This window comes from Serinus canaria, chromosome 2 (assembly GCF_022539315.1).
Source record: "Serinus canaria isolate serCan28SL12 chromosome 2, serCan2020, whole genome shotgun sequence".
NCBI lineage: Eukaryota > Metazoa > Chordata > Aves > Passeriformes > Fringillidae > Serinus > Serinus canaria.
Genome location: NC_066315.1, coordinates 47,780,380 through 47,801,330, shown reverse-complemented (window position 1 = coordinate 47,801,330; position 20,951 = coordinate 47,780,380). Strand labels below are relative to the sequence as shown.

The following is a 20,951-nucleotide window of genomic DNA, read 5'->3' as shown; positions in this document are numbered from 1 at the left end:
TTCCATGAATCCTTCCCTTAGTGTGTCCTGGATTGTCAAACAAATTGTATTCTATTTGCCATCTGTATGGTAATTGTCTTCTGTTAAGTAGGCAGTTTTCTGTAACTGACATGTTTTATGAAAAATCCTTTCCTTAGGATTTTTCATCCTGAGAAGCTGAGAGACCTCAGGAACAAAATGCAAACAATAATTATCTGCTGCTGTGGAATGCAACAGGTGGAGCTGTGATTGGTTTTATGTGGTTGTTTCTAATTAATGGCCAATCACAGTCCACCTGTCTCAGACTGTTTCAGTCAGTCTGAGCCTTTGTTATTCATTCCTTTTCTATTCTTAGCTAAGCCTTCTGATGAAATCCTTTTTTACTCTTTTAGTATAGTTTATAATATAATATAATATAATATAATATAATATAATATAATATAATATAATATAATATAATATAATATAATATAATATAATATAATATAATATAATATAATATAATATAATATAATATAATATAATATAATATAATATAATATAATCATAAAGTAATAAATCAAGCCTTCTGAACATGGAGTCAACTTTCTCATCTCTTCCCTCATCCTGGGACCCTTCCAATCACAGTCACAATTTTCCTTATCTCTTCCACATCCACTTCTCCCTCCGGGGTGACGTCTGCTGATAACAGGCTACTGAATGTCACTGCATGACTGATAGGAACTACAGCATCCCATTGTGATATGCTCCACCCAGAGGGAGGAGCCAAGCATTCCTACCCAGATATACTCTGGAGGTTCTGGAACACCAGCACGGCTTCTCTATTGTATTTCCCAGAGGAACAGCTGCCTCTTCCACTGGATCTTCAGAGGAAGACTGCACACTTCTACAGGATCCCTGCTCCTGAACCACACCTGATGCTCCAGGAGGACTGCAGCCACAACTCCAATTGGACTGCTACCAGCACCCTGACCAACAGGGTGTCAGCTTGTATTCTGACTCTGTCAGTGCTGTTTTGGTTTACTGAATTGTTTATTTTATCTTTTTATTTTCTTCCCAAATAAAGAACTGTTATTTCCTGCTCCCATATTTTTTGCCTGAGAGCCCCTTAATTTAAAATTTATAGCAATTCGGAGGCTGGGGGGTGTTTACATTTTCCATTTCAGGGGTGGCTCCTGCCTTCCTTAGCAGACACTTGTCTTTCCAAACCAGGAAAGCGTGTGTTCCCTGTCAAGCACAGGGGTTTGCTTCTGCAGTTCAGATGAAGCATTTGAGGGTGCTATCAAATATCTCCGCCAATGTCTCTCTCGCCTGTATTGTTGGCACTGGGCATGTGTCCCTTCCTGACTGTGACCCTGCTGTGGGTGGGGTTGCTTCTGGATTTGAGCCCCCAGCTGGCTGTGCATTACTCTTCCCAGCAATGGCACTGGCACCATTTCCATTAGAAAGACCGGAGTCATGCGAGCCTACTGGTCCGAAATTCAACAAAGGAAAATGCAGGATCCTGCACCTGCACCAGCACAGGCTGGGGGTCAGCCTGATGGAAAGCAGCCCTGCAGAAAAGAAACTGGAGGTCCTGGGTGTCCATGAGGCTGCAGTGCCCTTGTGGCCAAGATGGACAGTGGTATCCTGGGGTGCATAGGAAGAGCTTTGCCAACAGGTAAGGGGAGGTGATCTTGCCCATCTACTAAGACCTGTCTAGGCCACACCTGGAGTGCCATGTCCAGTTCTGGGTTCTTTGGTGCAAGGGAGACATGGAGTTCTGGAGCAGGTCTGGTAAACGGCTACGAAGATGAGCACCTCTACAGTTCTGCTGGAGTCTCTCCTTTATGAGGCCAGGCTGAGAGAGCTGGTCATGTTCAGCCCAAGAAGTGATGTCTGAAAGGGGCCCTCATCGACTTTTTATCTGAAGGGAGGGTGCCAACAGGATGGAGCTAGGCTCTTCTCAGTGGTGCCAAGAACTAGGACACCAGGCAATGACAGAAATAGATGCGCAGGAAAATTTGTCTGAATATGAAGAGGAACTTCTTCACTGTACTGTGACCATGCACTGGAATAGATTACCCAGAGAGGTTCTGGAGTCTGTTTTACTGGAGATATCAAGAACCATCTGGATGCAATACTGTATGTCCTCTAGGACGACTCTGCTTGAACACGGAGGATGGATCAGATGATTCACTGTAGGCCTTTCCTACCTTACTCAGTCTTTGATTTTTTGATTCTGAGCCCCAGTCACACGTGAGTGATACACAATTCCTCGAGGGCACAGCTGGAAGAGTTGATGAGCAAAACCAGCCTGGCACTCCTGAACTGGAGGCGTTGCTAGGAAAGAGGGAAGTTACTGGTTGAGGGTGAAAGCTGCTAGCTGGAGTTTCTGCTGCCTCACCAGAGAAAAGATGATTACATACTACTCATAGTTAGCCTCAAGGGAATGGACACTGTATATTATCTTTATTGGTATTTCTCTATTCAGCAAAAAATTTGGTTTATTAAGCAGCAGTTCGCAAGTGAGGAAAATTACTTCACTAAGTGTCAGAAGGTTTAGCTTGATTTTGTGAAACTTTTGTCTGGGAAGTCAAGCTGGTGTTTTATTAATGACCCCTTGACTTTTGAAACCAGCCCTTGTTTCCAATCAAGTCCTAGCCATAGGGTATACTTACAGGGGAAATGCATGCCAAGTCTTATTTCTCTGAAAACGGCAGAAATGAGTGACTTTATGGGTCAGAAATGTCCAATTCTGCAATTCTTTTGAGGCTTTTGTTCAGAAACTGCTGCCTCTGCTGCCTTCAGGGTTCTTCACGCCCATCTCTCTCTATCCCTGAGGACAGCATAAAGTGCCTAAAACCCCCAAACCCCCTTTCTCAGCCTGCAGCTGTGAAGGCACCTTCTTCCTCAACCAGTACTTTTAGTCTAAGGTACCCTGGTTATTGGGAATATGTGGAAATGGAAATTTCAGGTGACACATTCTGTGGAAAACTTCCTGGAAAAAAAAAAGATCAGTATCCTAAGGGGTATTAGACAAACAGAATTTCAGTTGATAAAAGCCTCAAGTCAGGATTGCTGTAAAATGCAGTCTTTGCTGTATTTGTCCTTGCCTTGACTCGATTTTCCATGATTCCCTGGTGAGCTACAGAGGGAACTGATGCAGCTGAAAGACATTCAGGAGGCAAATTCCAGCCATGTGGAAAGAGCGATGCAGGAGTCAGAACAAGGAGTGGCTGAGGGCAAGCCTGTTCCCATCAGTGAGAGTGCCACTTTTTAGCAACTTTAAGGATTAAATAAATAACCTGAGATGAAGGCAAGAGACCCAGTCACCTTGCCCCATTGCTATGTGGCAGAAGTATATTGATATTCTGCTCTCTTCTGCTCATTCCCAGTCCTTTTCTTCAGATCTCATCCCCTCTACGTCCTTCTGTAATAGTGTGTTTGTGATCATGGTTGTTTCCCAGTCTAGTACTATTCTCTGTCATCTAGTCAACAAAGAGAAAAGGGTCACCTTCATGATTGTGGTGCCTCTGACCAAGCAGATGAAGGTAACTGGAAATTCCCCTTCTTCTATAGTGGTCAACTCCTGGCACAGTTGAGGAGTTCATTCTCTCAGGGCAGAGGAAGGCTTTCTCTGCCCCACATTGGCTCTCACAAAGCAAGACATGTGGTAGACATAAAGTTTATGCATAGACAGTCCTATAAAATGCATGACTTGGTGCTGGATAACACCACCAACTTAAATCATGTGATTATTGGACCTCCTAATTACCTTGTTATCATGCTGAGTTAGTATTAACATCATTAGCAGCAAATTTCATTAGTAGGAAAAAAGCCACTACTATTTTTTGTGATGCTATGGTGCAGGCTACTGTGAAAGTTTGCATTTTTACAGGAATTAAATTACTTGTGATTTTAACACATGGACGAACAAGATTTGTTGGTCCGTACAGTTGGGAGGTACTGTTTTTAAAATCATATTTTATGTTTCATCCAAATGCAGATATAAAATACTTCTAATTTATGTGCATTTTTGTAGGAGGGACTTTACTTTTTCAGCACATACTCATTTTGTTTGTTAATAACTTTATTATAGTAGAAGGGTTATAAAATAATGTTACAAATCTATGCAGTGCCTACAGAATACATGCAAGGCATTTTCTTTAACCAACCACATTGCTATCGGAGGAAACAAAAATGCTATGCCAATCCTCTCCCACCACAAGGAGAATATGATTTGTTTGTGTAGCTTTAAAACAAATCTGGATAATAGCAGTTTATTGCTTTCTTAATGACACACAGTTAACTAGTAGTGAGCTACACATCCAAGTTGATTCCCTCCATGTTTTGAAAGTACTTCCCCAATCTGGATGGTAGTTGTCATGCTTTTTACTGTGATCCTTTGGGAACAAATGCCTTCTTGGACAGATTTTTCTCATCTACACTCACACTGAAAGCTCTCACATTTCTTTCTTAACAGATGTGGTCCAGGCTGTTTGCCAACGGTGAGCCATGAGAGCTGCCTAACACCCCACCTGTGTTATGATCTTCAGTGATTTCCACCTTTTGGTGTTCTACAGCATGACTCATACTCTGACCTGAAAATACCTTTTTATGATCAGATATCCTGATAGACATAAAGAACCTTGAAGTGAGAAGGAAGGAAGACAAGGTAGAAAGACTACAGAAGAGATGAGATCCTATAAAGCAATCATCTTGGTGGGACCAAAAGCAATGAGCACAGCAATTAGATTGCACAGGTACAACAAGATCAACCAATTGTTATTTTATTGCTGTCTGATGTGCAAGAGATGTTGAAAGTAAAGCAGAAAGGAATGGAAAAAATTCACAGGCTGAAAAGGTGGATTTCAACAGCATCATGAGGAGAGACTCTCATGAAAATTGATCAGCTGATAACCTCTAATTAGTTAAATGATTAAATTATTATCCCACTAACTCTAGATGAAAAAATGTGACCTTATGCAGATGGCAAGAATAATAAAGATGTAGTAACCATTGATGTCTTGCATTAGAGGAGTTGAGATTTATATTCTCTTTTAGGGATAGGTATACAGCGGCTGAGCTATGAAAACCTCAATGTCTTTCATAGAAATATTTTTCATCTATTTTGGTGGAATTTATTTCTGTCTTCAGAGACAGCAACTGGCAATGCCTCACTGAGATGTAATATGTTTTTTAGCTACACTAGGTCTATTAGCTTTTTCCATCCCTCCAATCCAAGCAGCAACATTTTCATTCCTTCCACCAGTAGAGAGTACAAAATTTATAGAATTGCTTTCAAGCTAAAGACACTGTAACTATTCATGAACTTCATAAATGCACAAAATCAACATAAGATTTACAAAAAAACATTGCTACCTTAGATACCTAAGATATTTGTCTTTTGAAGAGAGGACAAATTATGTCTGAGTGATCTCAAAAAACTTGTCCTGACTGTAAAATATTACCTTTAATTGAAAAAAATTGTGAATAATAATACAGGCTTTTGTTTGAACTTGCCATGTCCATTTCAGTATTAGTGTATAATTTTTTTAGACATATTTTCATAATGTGAGAAAGATAAAATTATTTTCTGCTTCAGTTATACCATCTCAAAAAGTGATTTTGAGAAAATATTTTAAGAAATAACTATCTATCACTGATTTAGTTTTAAATAGCTGGTTTAATAGTTCAATTCACTTAGAAAGTTACGCTTAACAGTAAAGAAAGAGACCTACTCAAGAAGAGCAATATATTCCCTGATGTTTTATGAGAGCTTGTGGGAAATAAATATGAAATGTATGGAAAAATGATATAGATCTTTAAGTTTCAAAAATCTGTACCTTAGTCCATATAACCCAGCTTCCTTATTTGCGTTTCTACATTGCAATTCTCAAGTCTCCTCCGAGTGCCTTTGACTCCACAAATCTTGAAGTAAAAACAGTAAGAGAGAAGAGCCCATGACCCTTCCCTCTTCTCCAGGTCCATCCACAACTCACTGGGTAGCACCATGAGGAAACTGCTGAGGTCACCTTCCTGTATACTAGCTGAGACCCTGGGGGCAGTTTGTTCCATTACTTCAGGAAGCTGATGTGCAAAGCCCTGCGTGGGTGTGCTGTACCATTTCCAGAGCACACCCTCAACTTGCTGAGGAGTGAGTTTGCCATGTCTGTCCATCACTGTCCTATCCCAGGTTCTGCACATGCTGCAGGAGGCTGGTGCTAGCAGCAAAGTAACCTCCTGTGGAGCATCCCCACATTTTGCTTGAAGAAGCGGCTTCCACTCAGCACGAATGACAGCAGGTCCAGACAACTCAGGGCAGTCAGGCTCAAAAAAACCTCGTTGTAGCTTTCTAACTGGTCAAAATCTCTCACATGCTGTATGTAGTAGGCCCTAAACAGGTGATAGGGAAGGAACCAAATTATGATAATCCAGATGAAAATCAAGTTTTTCACCTGGGCCCAGAATTCTTGGTGTGAACAGAGTGAGGTGGAAAATTTTCTCGCCACTTTTACCAAGATAAAAATCTGCAAACTCAAGAGGACACAAGAAATGAGGGCAACAGCTACAATTAGGGTGTAGTTCAGGGCTTTCACACTCTCGTGCTCTAGCTCTTTGTGGAACTTGAAGCATGTTGTACTATTGTATAAGCCTGAGCTTCCATACTCAAAGTAGAAGAGCGGCACCCCAATGACCATGACGAAGAGCCACACGGCAACGCTCGCCCCAATGGCATGCAGTTTCCTGTAAAATTCCACCTTGTCCTTCCACTGAAAGAAGATGAGCCACCGGATCACCAGTGTGATCACATAAAATATGAAGGTCAGGTACATGTGGATGTGCACCATGGCACTCACCATCTTGCAAAATGGCATATCAAATACCCACGTCTTTTTGACATAGTAGTGGAGGCGGAAGGGCACCGTGAAGAGAAGGAGGCTGTGCACAACCACCAGGTTAATGATGGCAGTTGTGGTCACAGACAGAGTGTTCATCTTGAGCAGCACAAAGGACATTGTGATGGACCCAATTCCACCTCCAGCCAAGGCAACCGAGTAGACAGTGACCAGAATGGCACTCATGGTGCTGGTGTGAACGAAGGCGGAAGAGGAGTCGCTGCTGTTCCTTGCCCCTTCAGTCATGTTCCTGAAATCTTCCTGCAACATATTCTGGAAATAGAAGAATACAGAAAGACTAAGATAAGGTAGGAATGAGATGGCCTACCTAAAAAGCCTGAAGGACTTCCCACCTGTCTCTTGCTCAAGGAATAATCCTGAAATCTCACAGATTGCATCAGTAGCTGTAACATGTACTTTTATGCAAACATCCTTCAGCCTGAGGAAAACTGGATGAGAAGGTTGGGCAGAGAACTGCTCTAGTCCTTATGACATTTCCAGCCATACTCCTTAAAAAAAGCAGGAATCAATAATATACGGGAAGAAATTATCCTTAGAGAAACGACATCATTGTGGTGATTTTGTGCTGTGTTATTTTTCCACCTCTCTTCTGAGCATTTGCATGCTTTTACAGTAAAGGTCGGAGATATTGTTTTAATTCTCTACTCATTCATCAATTTGTTTACTTGCAACACAAATCTTTCTTTCCTAGGGCCAGAAAACAACCATATGTTGTTCTATCTAAGATATAAATTCTGTTTCTTACTGAGAGCTGAGTTTTGAGCACATTACAGTCAACTTCTTCTCCATGGACAGTTTCTCTGAGCAAGGGATTAAACACTACGGATACTCAGACTCCATGGAAATTCTGCTTCGATCCGGCCAGGCCAAGAAACATGGGCAGTACCATCCTGATTCTCAGGCTATTTCAAATCTTACATGTAGCAACTGGGTGTTACAAAATGGGCTGCTAGAAAACATTAGGAAAGGACATCCTGGGTGAGTGTAAATCATCCTGTCTGACCAGAGCAGAAGTTAGATGCAAGTTAATAACAAGTTTAAATAGTGTGCTATACAGTTTTAATACATTACTGTCTAAAAGAGAGATTAGAAATAATTCTTATAAATCTAAATGCAACCCCAGTCAGGATTTTAAGTACTACAAGAGCATATAAGAGGGGAACAGTTCAGGTAGGGTGTTATGCTGAAGCATATTTGCATCTGTAGATATGTCCAGGAGATGTTCACATTACAGTTACAGAAAAATTCAGGGAAAACTGAACAATGTTGGGCTCCATACTATCACAGTTGTACTGCTACTGCTGCCTGAACTGTGATTTAAAACTGACTCTGGGAAGTCATCCATTTTACCAGTGAATCCCACAACACAAGAAGGAGTTCTCTCCCAAGTTTTTGCAATTTTTCATTTAATACTCAAATGCTTTTCACTTCAGAAAGTAGTTCCTCAATCTCTTTGTATGAGTGATGTTTCAGCTTTATTTTCATTTCTTAGGAAGCATGAACTGCAAAAAGTTAGGAGGGGAAAGTTTTTTAGCAGTCCACTCATTTTATGGAAAAGAGGAAATGCCTATAACAGTTTTATAAACTGTTTTTGTTCATCGTGGGGAATGAATATCTGTTATGCACCTCGGGTGTTTTGTGTTGTTTCTTAGCAATATTTCTAAGCACTTACCCTCACAGTAATCAAGGTCTCTTCATACATTGAAAAGTTATTCTCTAGCTCTCCCAATGCACCTAAGACTCCCGATATCCTATTATAATCAGTGTAAGTGCCATATCTCAAACTGGTGTGTTGATTGCTGGCATTACTGACCTTTTGTGCTTGCTCTTGCATTTCAGAGCTGTGTGGACAACTAATTCCAGTACATTAAGAGAATTACAATGGGTTGTTGTGAAGGAGCTTTTTATCGAAGTCACTGCAGATTGGCACACTGCAGCTCTTGCATCAGAAATGGTGCAAGTTCCTTCCAGTTCTGTTCTTGTTTCTGAGCCACTTAATTTCATCCTCACAACCATACAAGTCAGAAAGGATTAGTAAGAGCTCTTCATCGATTTCTCCAAGTTGTTAAACTTCAGTTTGAAAAGATGTCTCTAAAAAGAGGCATTATCACACTGTTCTGATTTAAAATGCATATTTCAAGTTTAAAACTGTTAAAAGTGCCACAGAGGGAAAGGCAACACACTGGAAATGTGACTTGTTATGAGCAGACCCAGCAGCAAGGCTGCACTTGGAGAGGAAGAACCTCCTGTTACCCTTCAGAGGCCAGCAGTGAAACTTGAGCTGAAGACAGTAAGAACAGATAGGCCAAAGCCAGATAGCTAATATTTTACTCAGACGTTTCAGTGCAGCAGGCAGCAAGAGACCTATTTCTGTCTGCAAAAAGGCAACTGAGCCACTGAAATGCAGGTTTCTGCAGAATTCTGCAGTCATTTTTAAATCTCTGTATCGTAAGAATTTGCAGGAGATGTAATTTTCATTAATCTTCAAAAAAAAAAAAAAGAAGCTACTAGCAGCTGTGATAGGAGATTATCAGCTCCCCAGTAGCACAGGCACCCCACTGAATTATTGTGAAATATTGTGAGTGTAAAATACACAGGGCGTGTTTCACAGAGGGAATGCTGCTTTCTGGTGAAGTGAGGTTTCCTAACATACTGACATTCACAAAGCTATAACCTACTGACCTGAAATGCAACTAACAAGTCCCTTTGCCAGAATTTAGCAGGAGGTGCATGGAAAAAAAATTAATGTGGACCTCACACAGCACAGCTCTTCTTGTTTCTGTGCCTTCCTACCCCCTCTAGCAACTGCCAGTTCAGTGATATTGCTCAAGTCTTGGAGCCAGGTTTGGTTTTCCTCTGTGTTAAGCCTCTCATGATGTGGCTGAACTTCTGCTGGACATGAGCCTTGAGCAATAGTGGGCACCACAAGGCGATAGTGGGCACCACTTCTTTTGGAGGCCACAGCAGCTGCTGGTGCCAAGGGCTGGGGGACAATTGCAAGAATAGCTGGTTTAGTCTGACAAAGGAGGTAGGTTGCCAACAGGCCAGAGGCTAGTTTCTTTCAGAAATATTATCAGCAAAATATTCTTGTGCATTCGAGATTTGTCAGTTGTCAGTGTGGATAGTGCTATCACACTCATTTCATGTGACTGTCTGTGCAGCACAGTCTGTGACATTTCCCTGCACTGCTCTCTTCAGGACAGGAGAAGCCATAGTGCTCAGTCCCTGTCTGTATTCAAGGCCAGGCTGGATGGGGATTTGAGCAACCTAGTCTAGTGGAACATGTCCCTTCCCATAGCAGGTCTGTTGGAACTAGATGATCTTGAAGGCCTCTTTGATCCCAAATCATTGTGTGATTCTTTGATTTCTGAAAACAATTTGATCTCTGTCAAAAATTTTCCAGGTAAGAAATATTCATTCCAACCTTCAGGAACTTGTTTCTCTTTTATCTTACTGTTATCTATCTTACTATTTAAAAACAAAATAAAGAGTAAAAAGAAAAAAAAAAAAGATTGACCATACTTCTTGACAGATTTTGTACAACCTCAGCTCTCAGCTTCCAGGAATTTTATGTGCTTCTGCTTCTGTCTTCAGATTTAAAAACCCTTTGTTAAATTTTGCCTTCCCCTGTAGATACCTGATATGAGACAGAAGAGGCTTACTCTCCCTTGATCCCAGACATACCTGAGCCTCCTCAGTGAACTGCCATTACACTTGTACTTGGTTCTTACATGAATAACTTTGCATTTGGCATGGGTAAAATGCTTATTCTAGTTTGTGCCTGATTTAGCAATCCAGATCAGCCTGTCACTGGCTCGTTCCCTTCATTCCATGCTATTTTCCCAACCAAGTCCATGAGTCACCATTATGTTTCATCAACATTATATCAACTTATTAAAAAAAACACTCATTTGTCAGAAATGATGACACTCTAACAATCTCTGTCAAACAGTGAGCTCTACTCTGTAAAACAAGTGTTTGCAAAATTTATCCCCCATACACGTCTGCTGAGAGACTGGCAGGCTTCACACAGATTTTCATGTGTTCTGACAGTTGGGTTCTGCAGAAGAAGCATTTGCTGTCTGCATGCACCCAACTGAGAAGTTTCATTTGAATTTGGAGGAGAAAAAGGTACAACTCATATGAAAGGTTTCTATTTTCAACAGGTTTAATAAATTGAAAAAATGAGTGTTTGTCAGAACTGACATTTCTGCACTGAACTAGACTAGGTTGGAGGAAGTGCAAAATACAAATAATTTTTAACAAAAGTCTGTTTAAAATCTGAAGATTTTAAAATCTAAGATTCTGTTTCACAGAATCCTCATTTAGTCTCAATGATGTTTTCTGTTGAGGGCATTGTAATTGCATTTCAATTTGTTCTAATTCCATGCTGTCTTATGGTAACATAGGCTATGCCACTAGAATAATTGCACAATTTCTTTAGTTTCAAAATAACCACACACACCTAAAGTTTGAAGTATAAAAACCTGCTTAACAGAAAACACTAACAAAAATAATATTAAATATCAAGCACATTTTTACTTTCAGAAATTGACTCTTTTCAAACAATTTTTCATGATTCCCCTAACTCATTTGGTAGCTCAACAGCTCATGTCTTGCAGGCTGTGTCAACATTATACTGATATTTTGTGGTTTCAATTCAGTCCATTGAAGAACAAATGGGATGGAAAAACATGTTAAGTTAGTCCTCTTTCATTTGAGATTGTCACTATTTTTACACAAAAAAATGGAAACCATGAAGTGTTCCTAAAAAGGATTATTTACCTCCTTAGCTGTGTCTTAACAGAGAGAACAAACCCTTTCTGTGCTTACAGAGACTGGGTGATAGCAAACACACACACAAAAGATGGAGGAAAACAAAATGCACTTTAGTGCATTTTTAGGAGACAGTGTAAAACTACAGGGTAGCAATGTGGGAAAGAATGAAGCAATGCTGTCCCTTACTAGGAAATTACCAAACATAATGAGAAAACATTTGTGCAGAGAGTGGGTTCAAAATAAAACAAGTAGACTGCGGAATGCTTCTCCCCCCTCCTAAACTTGCAAGCCTTCTTTTAAAAACTTTGCAAACCAAGGCTTTTTTTTCATTCTGTGTATACTTACAGATTAGAGTTTCTCTCCAGTCTTCAAGTGTTGTTTACTTGGATCTTCATTCTATGTAAGCTCTAAGAACAAAAAGCAAAAGACCTGATATTTAAAAGAGTCATTGCCTTGCTTCCTTTTTTGAGCTAATGACAAAACAATAACCTTGAGGCTATGCTGTGTGAGGGTAGGGCTGCCCATGGTGCACAACCTTGGGAAGATTTTTAGTTGCATCACAGCATCCCTTACCTTGCAGCTACTTCTTAGCCATTAGAGGTCTTCAAAGCCTCCCATTTCTGGGAGACAGGGCTGTATACTACTGCCTAAAATGATAAATTATACACACAGAAGTGAGCCTCACAGTTCACAAAGACACATGTTTGGAAGGGTTGTTCCCTGGAGTGGAGGGGATGATTTGAAGGTGTGTTTTGAGAAAACAGGGCAGGACAAGAGCAAAATATGACCTAGATTGTAACTGGCTAAGTGTGGATTTGGATGTGGTCAGGGACACCTGAATGTAAGGGCTGAAACAAAGCTCACTCTAGAGCCCAGCACCATTTCTCAGCTCTGCTTTCTGCCAAGATTTTGGCTCGGTTCTGGATCTCAGGACATGGTGCCATCGCTCCAGCTGCACAGTGCCAGCAGAGGGAAACTAGGAGATTTAATCTAAAAAGTGATTAGCCATGCCAGTGTTAAAGGCTCATGGAGCAATGATGGTTGCTGTGAGGTGTATGTGTGGTAAAAGATGCCCTACTGTGGGACTGGGTCACTGTAAGGAGTCTGTGCAAGGTCAGTTTTGCCCTCCTGCTGGCTTAATATGTTTCTGTCAGAACACATGGTTATATTTGAGTGTGCAGTTTTGAAAGCAACAGCACAGACATACAACTTTTAAGTGTAACCTCACATGAGAACGTTTTAACTGACTGCATCCTGTTGCTTCACATTTGGTTAAAAAATCACAAGGGAAGTCCTGCTCTCTGCTACTTCACAACAGACTGGTATGTGATGGAAATTGCATTTTTGCATTTTGCAATTTTTACAGTAGCTGACTGCTAAAGAACTATTTAGATTATATTAAAAGAAGCTGGTCTCAAAGTTCTGTTGAAAGGCATACAGATGAAAAGCTAAAAACTCCATGGCAAAGCTAGAACTAAAGCTACGATATCTTTGAATTAAGACTTGTGCCTTCTTAAATTAGTAATTTTGTCTTGGCTCCTTCTAGGTCTTTTTCAGAGTGAATGAATCCCAGTGGAAAGAAAGCTAAGGTATCTTTAAAACCTTCAGGTAGATTCTGTATGTGGGTTTTTAAATTATACAATATTTTTGATACATAAAATAAGTTACACATGGTTAAACATAAGTTAAAAAATAAGTAATCTTTTAATGCTGTATATTGATGTATGTTTTTGATGCAATATAATAATTACATAACATACAAGTTACATAATTTTGTTGATAAGTAACGATGTTGTTTTCTCAAGCAGTCAAAACAAAAATGAGTTTTTCAGGTTGAATTCTTTCCACATGTTTGCAGTTGGCAAATCTTCAATCCTTTAATCCAGGATTAAACCAAATAGTGTAATACCAGAGTATGATCTGGAACAGACACCCTCATTGCCTTTGCTGGTCTCTAATTTATAGTTAGCATCAAGATCTAGATAGGTATAGAATGCTTAATATACATCATTGCAATTAATTTTCCCAGCTAAAATGATGCAATTTTACCAACAGCATGTATATTGGATTCCAGACTGGTATGTTTAGATTTTCAGCTGTAATGCACTGAGCTGGTGGCAGAATGTGATTATTTTAGAGGATCACCGGTTTTAAACACTGATACTAGAAATGCATGTATTTTACAAGTTTTGAGTAATTGCTGGTAGTTTTAGCAATACCATAAAAATCTAGAAGTGTGATAGTGTGTTTTCATAGTACTGCTGTATCATGTGAATTCAACCATCACCTAGTTTGAGCTTGCATTACAGCAACAGTTTCAAGGGCCAAAGTTGTTTAATAATAGATGAGAGGCTAGGCCAGATTTCAAGGACTGCTTGTCCTGAACCTGATTGGCATCAAGGTACCTCTACTCTGGATTTTGAGAGGTCCTGGAGGAAAGAGAACCGTGCCCTTTATGCTCAGGCAGAATAGATGCTCTTAGTGATTTTTCAGCTGTTCCAAACTTAAAATTGTACACAGAATTACCATGGCAACACAGGTGTTTTGTTTGTCTACATTTATTTTGCCTGGACTCAATGATTGGGAGAGCTAATTCAGAAGTGGACTACACAGGGTGGCAGGATCTATGCAAGCGCGATGGTTGGGTCTTCTAGAAATATATTCTTCTCCTTCAATTATTTAAGTGGAAGAAAGCAAAAAATAAGATCCACCTGAACACCTTAAACTGACTGTGGGTAATCTGGCTTTTAGTTAGTTGTGAGTAAAGCTTGAGTGATGGTCCTGACAAGACTGTACTGATGGGGATTATGTAGAATCAGGGAAGGCATAATTAATAATAATTTGTACTCCTTACAAAAAGCCCGCTTTTTGATCTGCTAGAGTCCCTCCTAGTGCCAGCTGTGGGCCTGGGACTAGTAGGTAACACTGGCTGATCAGCTATTAAGTGCATTTGTGACAGGTTATTTGCAGTTTATTATTAGGTAAAAGATCAACTGATAATATGAAGAACTGAAAGGCAGTAGGCAATTAGAGTAACCTATAGCTGTTACCAACAAAATCCTTTTTTTGACTCATATTTCTAGTGTGCTTTACTACTTTGTCAAGTACCTGAATAGAAAGATTACCTACAAAAGGAAAAAAATTCCGTATTAGTATCAGCCAATAACATTTTATAGATAATAGATTTCTTAAAATGTCTCTCTCTGGCTTCTGGATCAGTTGTGATTTGTGGCTGTCACCCAGGCAGTGCAAGGTGTCCTATGAGTGAGAAATACTGCCTGTGACACATTTGAAAGAACATTTTGGAAAAGTACAGGGAGTAAATGTGACTTGAAATTCCTTGTTTCACACACCTTTGCATAGCAGAGCCATAAATTTAAGCTCCTCTGAAAAGTGGAAATTTATCTGGTGGCCTCCTCTTAGTTTTTTCCTAATTTAAGGGAAAAAATACCCGCTTTGCAAGTTATTACCCTTGGGCATTATTACTCAAATTTATTTAAATGTACCTGAGGAAAAGTGGCATGGAGAAAATCTGTTTCCCCTTCAGCCCATTTCACTACCTTTTCCTCCTACAGAAATGCCAAAATTGTACCATGTTGAAGTATAGCATATCAATAAGACCTCCTAAAATTTCTGTTCAGGTCTTACCAGAATCCAGATTTTTCAGAAAAGTACTGAACACAAACCAAGACTTAAGTTCACATCAAAATCTGCAGTATTTCTTTTTTGATTGTGTAGGAGGGATCCCAGATCTAGAAACAAACTGTTAACTAGTAATACTAGCAATTTGCCCAACTTTTGCCATGCCTTCTCTTTCCTGTTGGACTCTGCTTTGGCTTCAGTGTTTGCCACCAAGGGCAGGCGGAGGAATCAGAACTGCATACAAAAGGTATAAAGGTGTCTGTTCAATCTCCAGTCTAAATGGACTTTTTGAGAGGGTGTCTTACTTATATTAAACAACAGCGCACTACTAACAGTCTATCACCAACTTTAATATTAATTTTTTTTTGAAGGATTTTACTAGTTCATATCTATTGCAAGCCAGTAAGTTTTTCAGGGGATGTGCCTTTCATCAGGAATCCTGCTTGTGCAATTCACTCATAATGGGAACTTGTTCTCACCAGGGTGAAAAAAAAGTGGAAGGAGGAGCTGATTGACAAGGAGATGTATTACTCCTACCACAAAGATGACATTAGACTGCAGAGAAAGAAATCATATATGCAGCACCATGCCAATTCTATAAGCATATATGCCAGCCTCTCTGAGAAGAAAAAAGCATCCTTCCCTTCATCTTGAAAAGACAGTGCTCATCCTAAAATATTTTTGAACTTGGTTCACTAATTGCCTGCTGGGTTAGGCAGCAGGCTATAAGGAAGAATATATTTTTTTAAAGGATTTCAGCACAAGTCTATTGCTACTCACCCTCAAAATGTGTACTGCAACTACTAACACTGTTTTATTCCCAGATTGCTTATTTCATCTGATTTCTGACTGCAGAGGTAATGCCAACTCTATCATCAAGTGCATGGGAAAAATAATTTTACCAAAGATCACTTTCATGTTGAATGTACACATACAGGTATTTATGAAACTTAGTATGCGAAAATGTATTGTCTGAAGAACAAACCTCCCTGCATTAGTATAAGCTCCTACTGTCTAGGAGCAGCACAAAAAGCAAAGCTTGCTGCCAACATTGATTGATAGTGATTTCCTACCTTAGCATAAACACAATTAAATATGTGATGTTTCTGTTACAGTTGGGTTAGAGAGAAATTCAGGTTCATCACATTGTTTCAGAAAGGAGGAATATACTACATGGGAGTTTTTCCATGCTGCATTCTCAAAGTACACTGGTTTGCAAGAGCCTTTCCTTGATCAGCACAGCTACACTCTGCATATTAGAGTGAGGTACTGTGTGCATGCAAGTGCTCTGTTACATCAAATTGTTTGGGCTGAAATGGTTCATTTTGCTGTTAAATCTAGGGGTTCCATTCTGAGTGAACAATAAGCAATGATAACTTCATGATATAAATGATAACTTTAACTGCATTAAAGTAAGATCTTCAGTGCATATGCCAAAGTGTGAAGCCAATTGTGCTGTCAATAAGCTCATTACTGATGCATTTTTTAAAACTTTTGCCTATTTGAAGTTCAATTGAAATATTTAAGAAGGAAGCTAGACAGCCCAGCCATAGGTGTAGAAACACCTATGGTAAGTGCTGCTATTCTGGGCTGTGGAAAAATCTGCCCTTTGTCCCACTGTCCTCCTAATATATTTTCTCCCTACAGGAGAAAATTTATATTTTTCATTGACACATGAGTCTGCAGAAAATCTTGGGCCATGCTGCTTGTGGTCTTAATGATGTTTTGTCAGTCCAAATATTCTTATTCAAGTTATGGAGTTCCCTGTATTGTGGTGTTGCACTGGGTCCCTGTACTTAACTGATCTTTAGACCTCTCTGCAGAAAAACAGATCTGAAAACAATAAGTTATGAAATACCTCCCCTTTCTGTCTTCCTTCTTTCCATTTCATCCAGGCTATTTATTGTTCTGTACATCTTCTTTATCACTGGAAAGCATAAGAGCCCAATATTTTATGTAATTATTCACTGTAGCGCTAATGAAGCAGTTGCTGAAGATGGACTGACAGGACAGACATTCCTTTATGATACTGTGAGCTCTACATGATAGATCAGAAGATAAAATAAAACTAGTCCACATGTGGCCAGTGAAATATGGTGGAGAGAAGACCCAAACAGCACCAACGTGAGCTGGTACGAAATGAATTGCGTAGGATGTGTACAAACCCTGATTTATTTGGTTTGCATGGCCAGGTCTTGGTAGGCTGCAGGGGTGACTTCTGTGAGAAGGTGCCAGAAGCTTCCTTTAAGTCTGTCAGAGGCAATGCCAGCCAGCTCCAGGATGGATGTGCCAGTGGCCAAGACTGGGCCAGTTGGAAATGACCATAATGCCTCTGTGATAACATGAAGAAGAAGATGAAGAAAATGAAGATGAAGAAGACAGAGAAGGAGGCAGAAAAGAATGGGGTGGGAACATGTGAGAAGAGCAACTCTGCAGTCACCAAGGTCAGTGGAGAAGGAGGGGGAGGAGGTGCTCCAGGCACTGGAGCTGAGATTCCTCTGCAGCCTGTGGTGAAGTCCATGGTGAAGCAGCTGTGCTCCTGAAGCAGTGCTCCTGAAGCCCATGGAGGATCACAGGGGTGCCGAGATTCACCTGTAGCCCTTGGAGAAGACCTGTGTTGGAGCAATTCAATGCCCAAAAAAGGCTGTGAGCCTGAGGGAGACCTTTGCTGGAACAGGCTCCTGGCAGGGACCTGGGGATCTGAGGAGCCCACACCGGAGCAGGTTTCCTGCTAGGACTTGTGGCTAAATGGGGAACCCACTCTGGAGCAGGCTGTCCATGAAGGACTGCACCCAGGGAAGAACGACCTATGATGCAGTAGTTTGTGAAGAACTGTTGCCTATGAGATGGACTCACACTGGAGAAATTAATGGACTACAATCTCCCAGAGAAGAGCAGGGAAAGAAACAATGTGTGATGAACTGACCACACCACCATGCCCCATCTCCCTCTGCCACTGGACTGGAGGAGGAAGTAGAGCTGAGAAGCAGGGTGTTTTTAAGGTTTTCATTATCCTGCTGATTTCGTTAGTAATAAATTCAGTTAATATCCCCAAGCTGAGTCTGTTCTGCTAGTGACTATATTTGGTGGGTCATCTCTCCTGGTCCTTATCTCAATCCACGAACCCTTTTTCATATTTTCTCTCCCCCATTTAGTTGCAGAGGAGAGTGACAGAGAGGCTTTGGTGGGTTCCTGGTAGGGTGGGCAGCTCTGCAGATATGAGCTCTGGTTCCAAAGCAAAACAGCCGAGGTGAGCAGTGACCTGACCTTTATCTTCTCAACAGGATGTGTTAGACTGGCCACAGCAACATGCCTCTTCAGCCCCATTGCTTCTGGTTCTCAAGGTTAGCACATTAAGCACTAATTCAATACACCTTCACAGAAAAGCTTTCCCCATCTAGCTTTCCTGTTGATATTGGCAATGCTAAGAATTTGGAGAGTTTAAGAAAATAAAGCAGGCAGGTAATGTGTTTAATTGTGCAACTGAGATGAAAATGAGAAGCATCAGCTCACTGAGTAGCAGTTTCCATTGCTGCCTTTTCTCTCTGCACCATCAAATCAGCATCATCAATGAAAGTGATTCAATGATTTCTACAGCCCTCATGGTGAGAGAGCTCACCATTTACTACTAAGCACCACTTGCACAGTAAGTGCAGATAAAGCAATGCCTGTTTTGTATCCAGATTTTCCTTATGTCTCTTATTTTGGCTAAAACTATTTCCCCCTTATTTTACCTTAAGAGGAAGGATTTCACTCTGTTCAGTGAGATTACAATAAGAAAATGAATTCTATATCAAAAACTATCTCCTCTTAACTTTCAGATTTTTTTTCCCTATCCATGTTAGTGGGTGTCTGACCTCATTCCATGCTCACACCTAAGATTATCCTCACATGAACTTAATTTCAGCTGTGCAACAGAGATAAATTGTAAGCTAGGAAGAAGTTCATTAATTTGGTGAGACATTCTAGAACTATATTATACTTTGTCTGAAGTATTTTGCCCCTGAACTATTTTTGTTTCAGATTCAGAAGCAGCCTGCACATGTTTTTTTTTAGAGGTAAAATGGTAGAATTCATGGAGTCTTTCTGTACAGCACTGGACATCGAAGATATGCATGTTGCCCTGTGAGCCTGAGGTATGTGTGCAACTCAGAACACAGTGCTGTGTAGAAATATCTAAGCTAGCTTTAAATAGGTAGTTGGCTATAAATCTGTGTTGGAATGACACTCCCTCATCAAATTTTTCCCTGTTTTCCAGGCTTAGAGGCTTCAGCACTTCAATTAGCTCCTCCAGAGCCAGTTTTGGTACCACTGCAGGACTTTGCAGAAAGTAACAGGCATATCCCAGTCTGTGTGGATTGTGACTGTTGAATCTTAACAAGATCCAGGCAGGCAGGCACCTCGAGAGATTTTACTGTCAAAACTCCTGTTGAAAACAGGCCTATAGACTGAGGTATCCAGGGTCCCATCAAACTGAGCTTTGAATATTTCCAGCAGGGGAAAATATGCTACTCTGTATTTTTCCGTGTCTGTCTTGGACAAGGAAGACAGAATCTGGACACCTCATCCCAGGTGTGGCCTAACAGGTAGTAAATGGAGTGAAATAATCACATTCTTGACTTGACAGCTGTAGTCCTTGACCTGCTGGCTGGGCTCTTGCTGCTGTGGCCCATGATGAGGATTCATTTCATTGCTGAGCTGTTTGAATGCCTGAGGGCATCAAGGGGGGTGTCTAAAAGTGCCAAAGTGAAGGCAGATCTGGCAACCTTTTATGAGGGTGACTTGAGATGATCAGCATCTGAGCTGATTCTGAAAAACCTACTCATAATGAAAAGTATCAGAGCCAATGAGGAATCAGTGTAATCATTATGGAAATTTCCTTCTCACCTCTTGTTAAAAGATTAACTGGCAAAACCAATAACACTTTCTTCTTTTCTTTTAATAAATTTCAGAAAGGATTATGAAATTGTTGATGCTATTGTAAAAGGAGACCAGCAGCCCTTTCTGCAATAAAATTCCCAAAATACACTTTTAAATACCACTTTACTTCCACTGATTTAATAAAATATGACATTCACAACTGCTGCAGTGGACTAAGAACACAAAGTACTTTTAACTTCTCTCCTGTCATGTTTCCCCCCAGCTCTGCTGTAATCTCCCTCCCACCAGGAACCATTAAGCTGCATCCAGATCTGCAGCCTTCTTATTTAAGTTTAATACTAATTCCCTCCTCCTGGTGTGCCTCCAGAACCTCAGTACCTCTGCTGGGGACTTCTGCATCACTTACCCAGCTACTCTCCAGCAGCATAGCAGGGCACTCTCCTCACTCCATGTGACTCCTGGGCTTTGCAGAGAAGCGCTGCTGAGGAACTGCTACTGCAACCCAGCTCTGTCTGCTTCCTGAAGGGCCACCCATTGCTCTCAACCACAAACAGCTGACAGGCAGGATTAGAGCAGTTGTTATCATCTCACTCATCAAGTTCATTGATGAAGATGTGTTTTGTTCTGTTCAATACATGACTAAATATTTTCAGTTAGTGCAAATGCATTTTCTTTTAAGTGGCTACAGGTGGAAGGAAGAGGACTAATTGTAGTGAAAATGCAGATAACAAATGGGAGAATGTGTTTGTGGATATATATATATATATA

The 20,951-nt window shown here is 40.5% G+C and overlaps 1 protein-coding gene across 1 annotated transcript; it reads right to left on the bottom strand.

Moving 5' to 3' along the window:
* Window positions 1-4,110: 4,110 nt before the first annotated feature.
* GPR141 (G protein-coupled receptor 141) lies at window positions 4,111-20,673 on the bottom strand. Its single transcript, XM_018920701.3, has 3 exons — window positions 20,590-20,673; window positions 12,006-12,067; window positions 4,111-7,133 (listed from the first exon to the last, which is right to left on the bottom strand). Exon 3 carries the CDS (start codon window positions 7,128-7,130, stop codon window positions 6,186-6,188), a length of 945 nt encoding a protein of 314 aa, XP_018776246.3. The 5' UTR covers window positions 7,131-7,133; window positions 12,006-12,067; window positions 20,590-20,673; the 3' UTR covers window positions 4,111-6,185.
* Between the last annotated feature and the right edge of the window lie 278 nt (window positions 20,674-20,951).

Excerpts from the sequence above, each read along its gene's own strand:
- GPR141 (XM_018920701.3), bottom strand. The coding sequence starts at position 7,130 with ATGTTGCAGGAAGATTTCAGGAACATGACTGAAGGGGCAAGGAACAGC.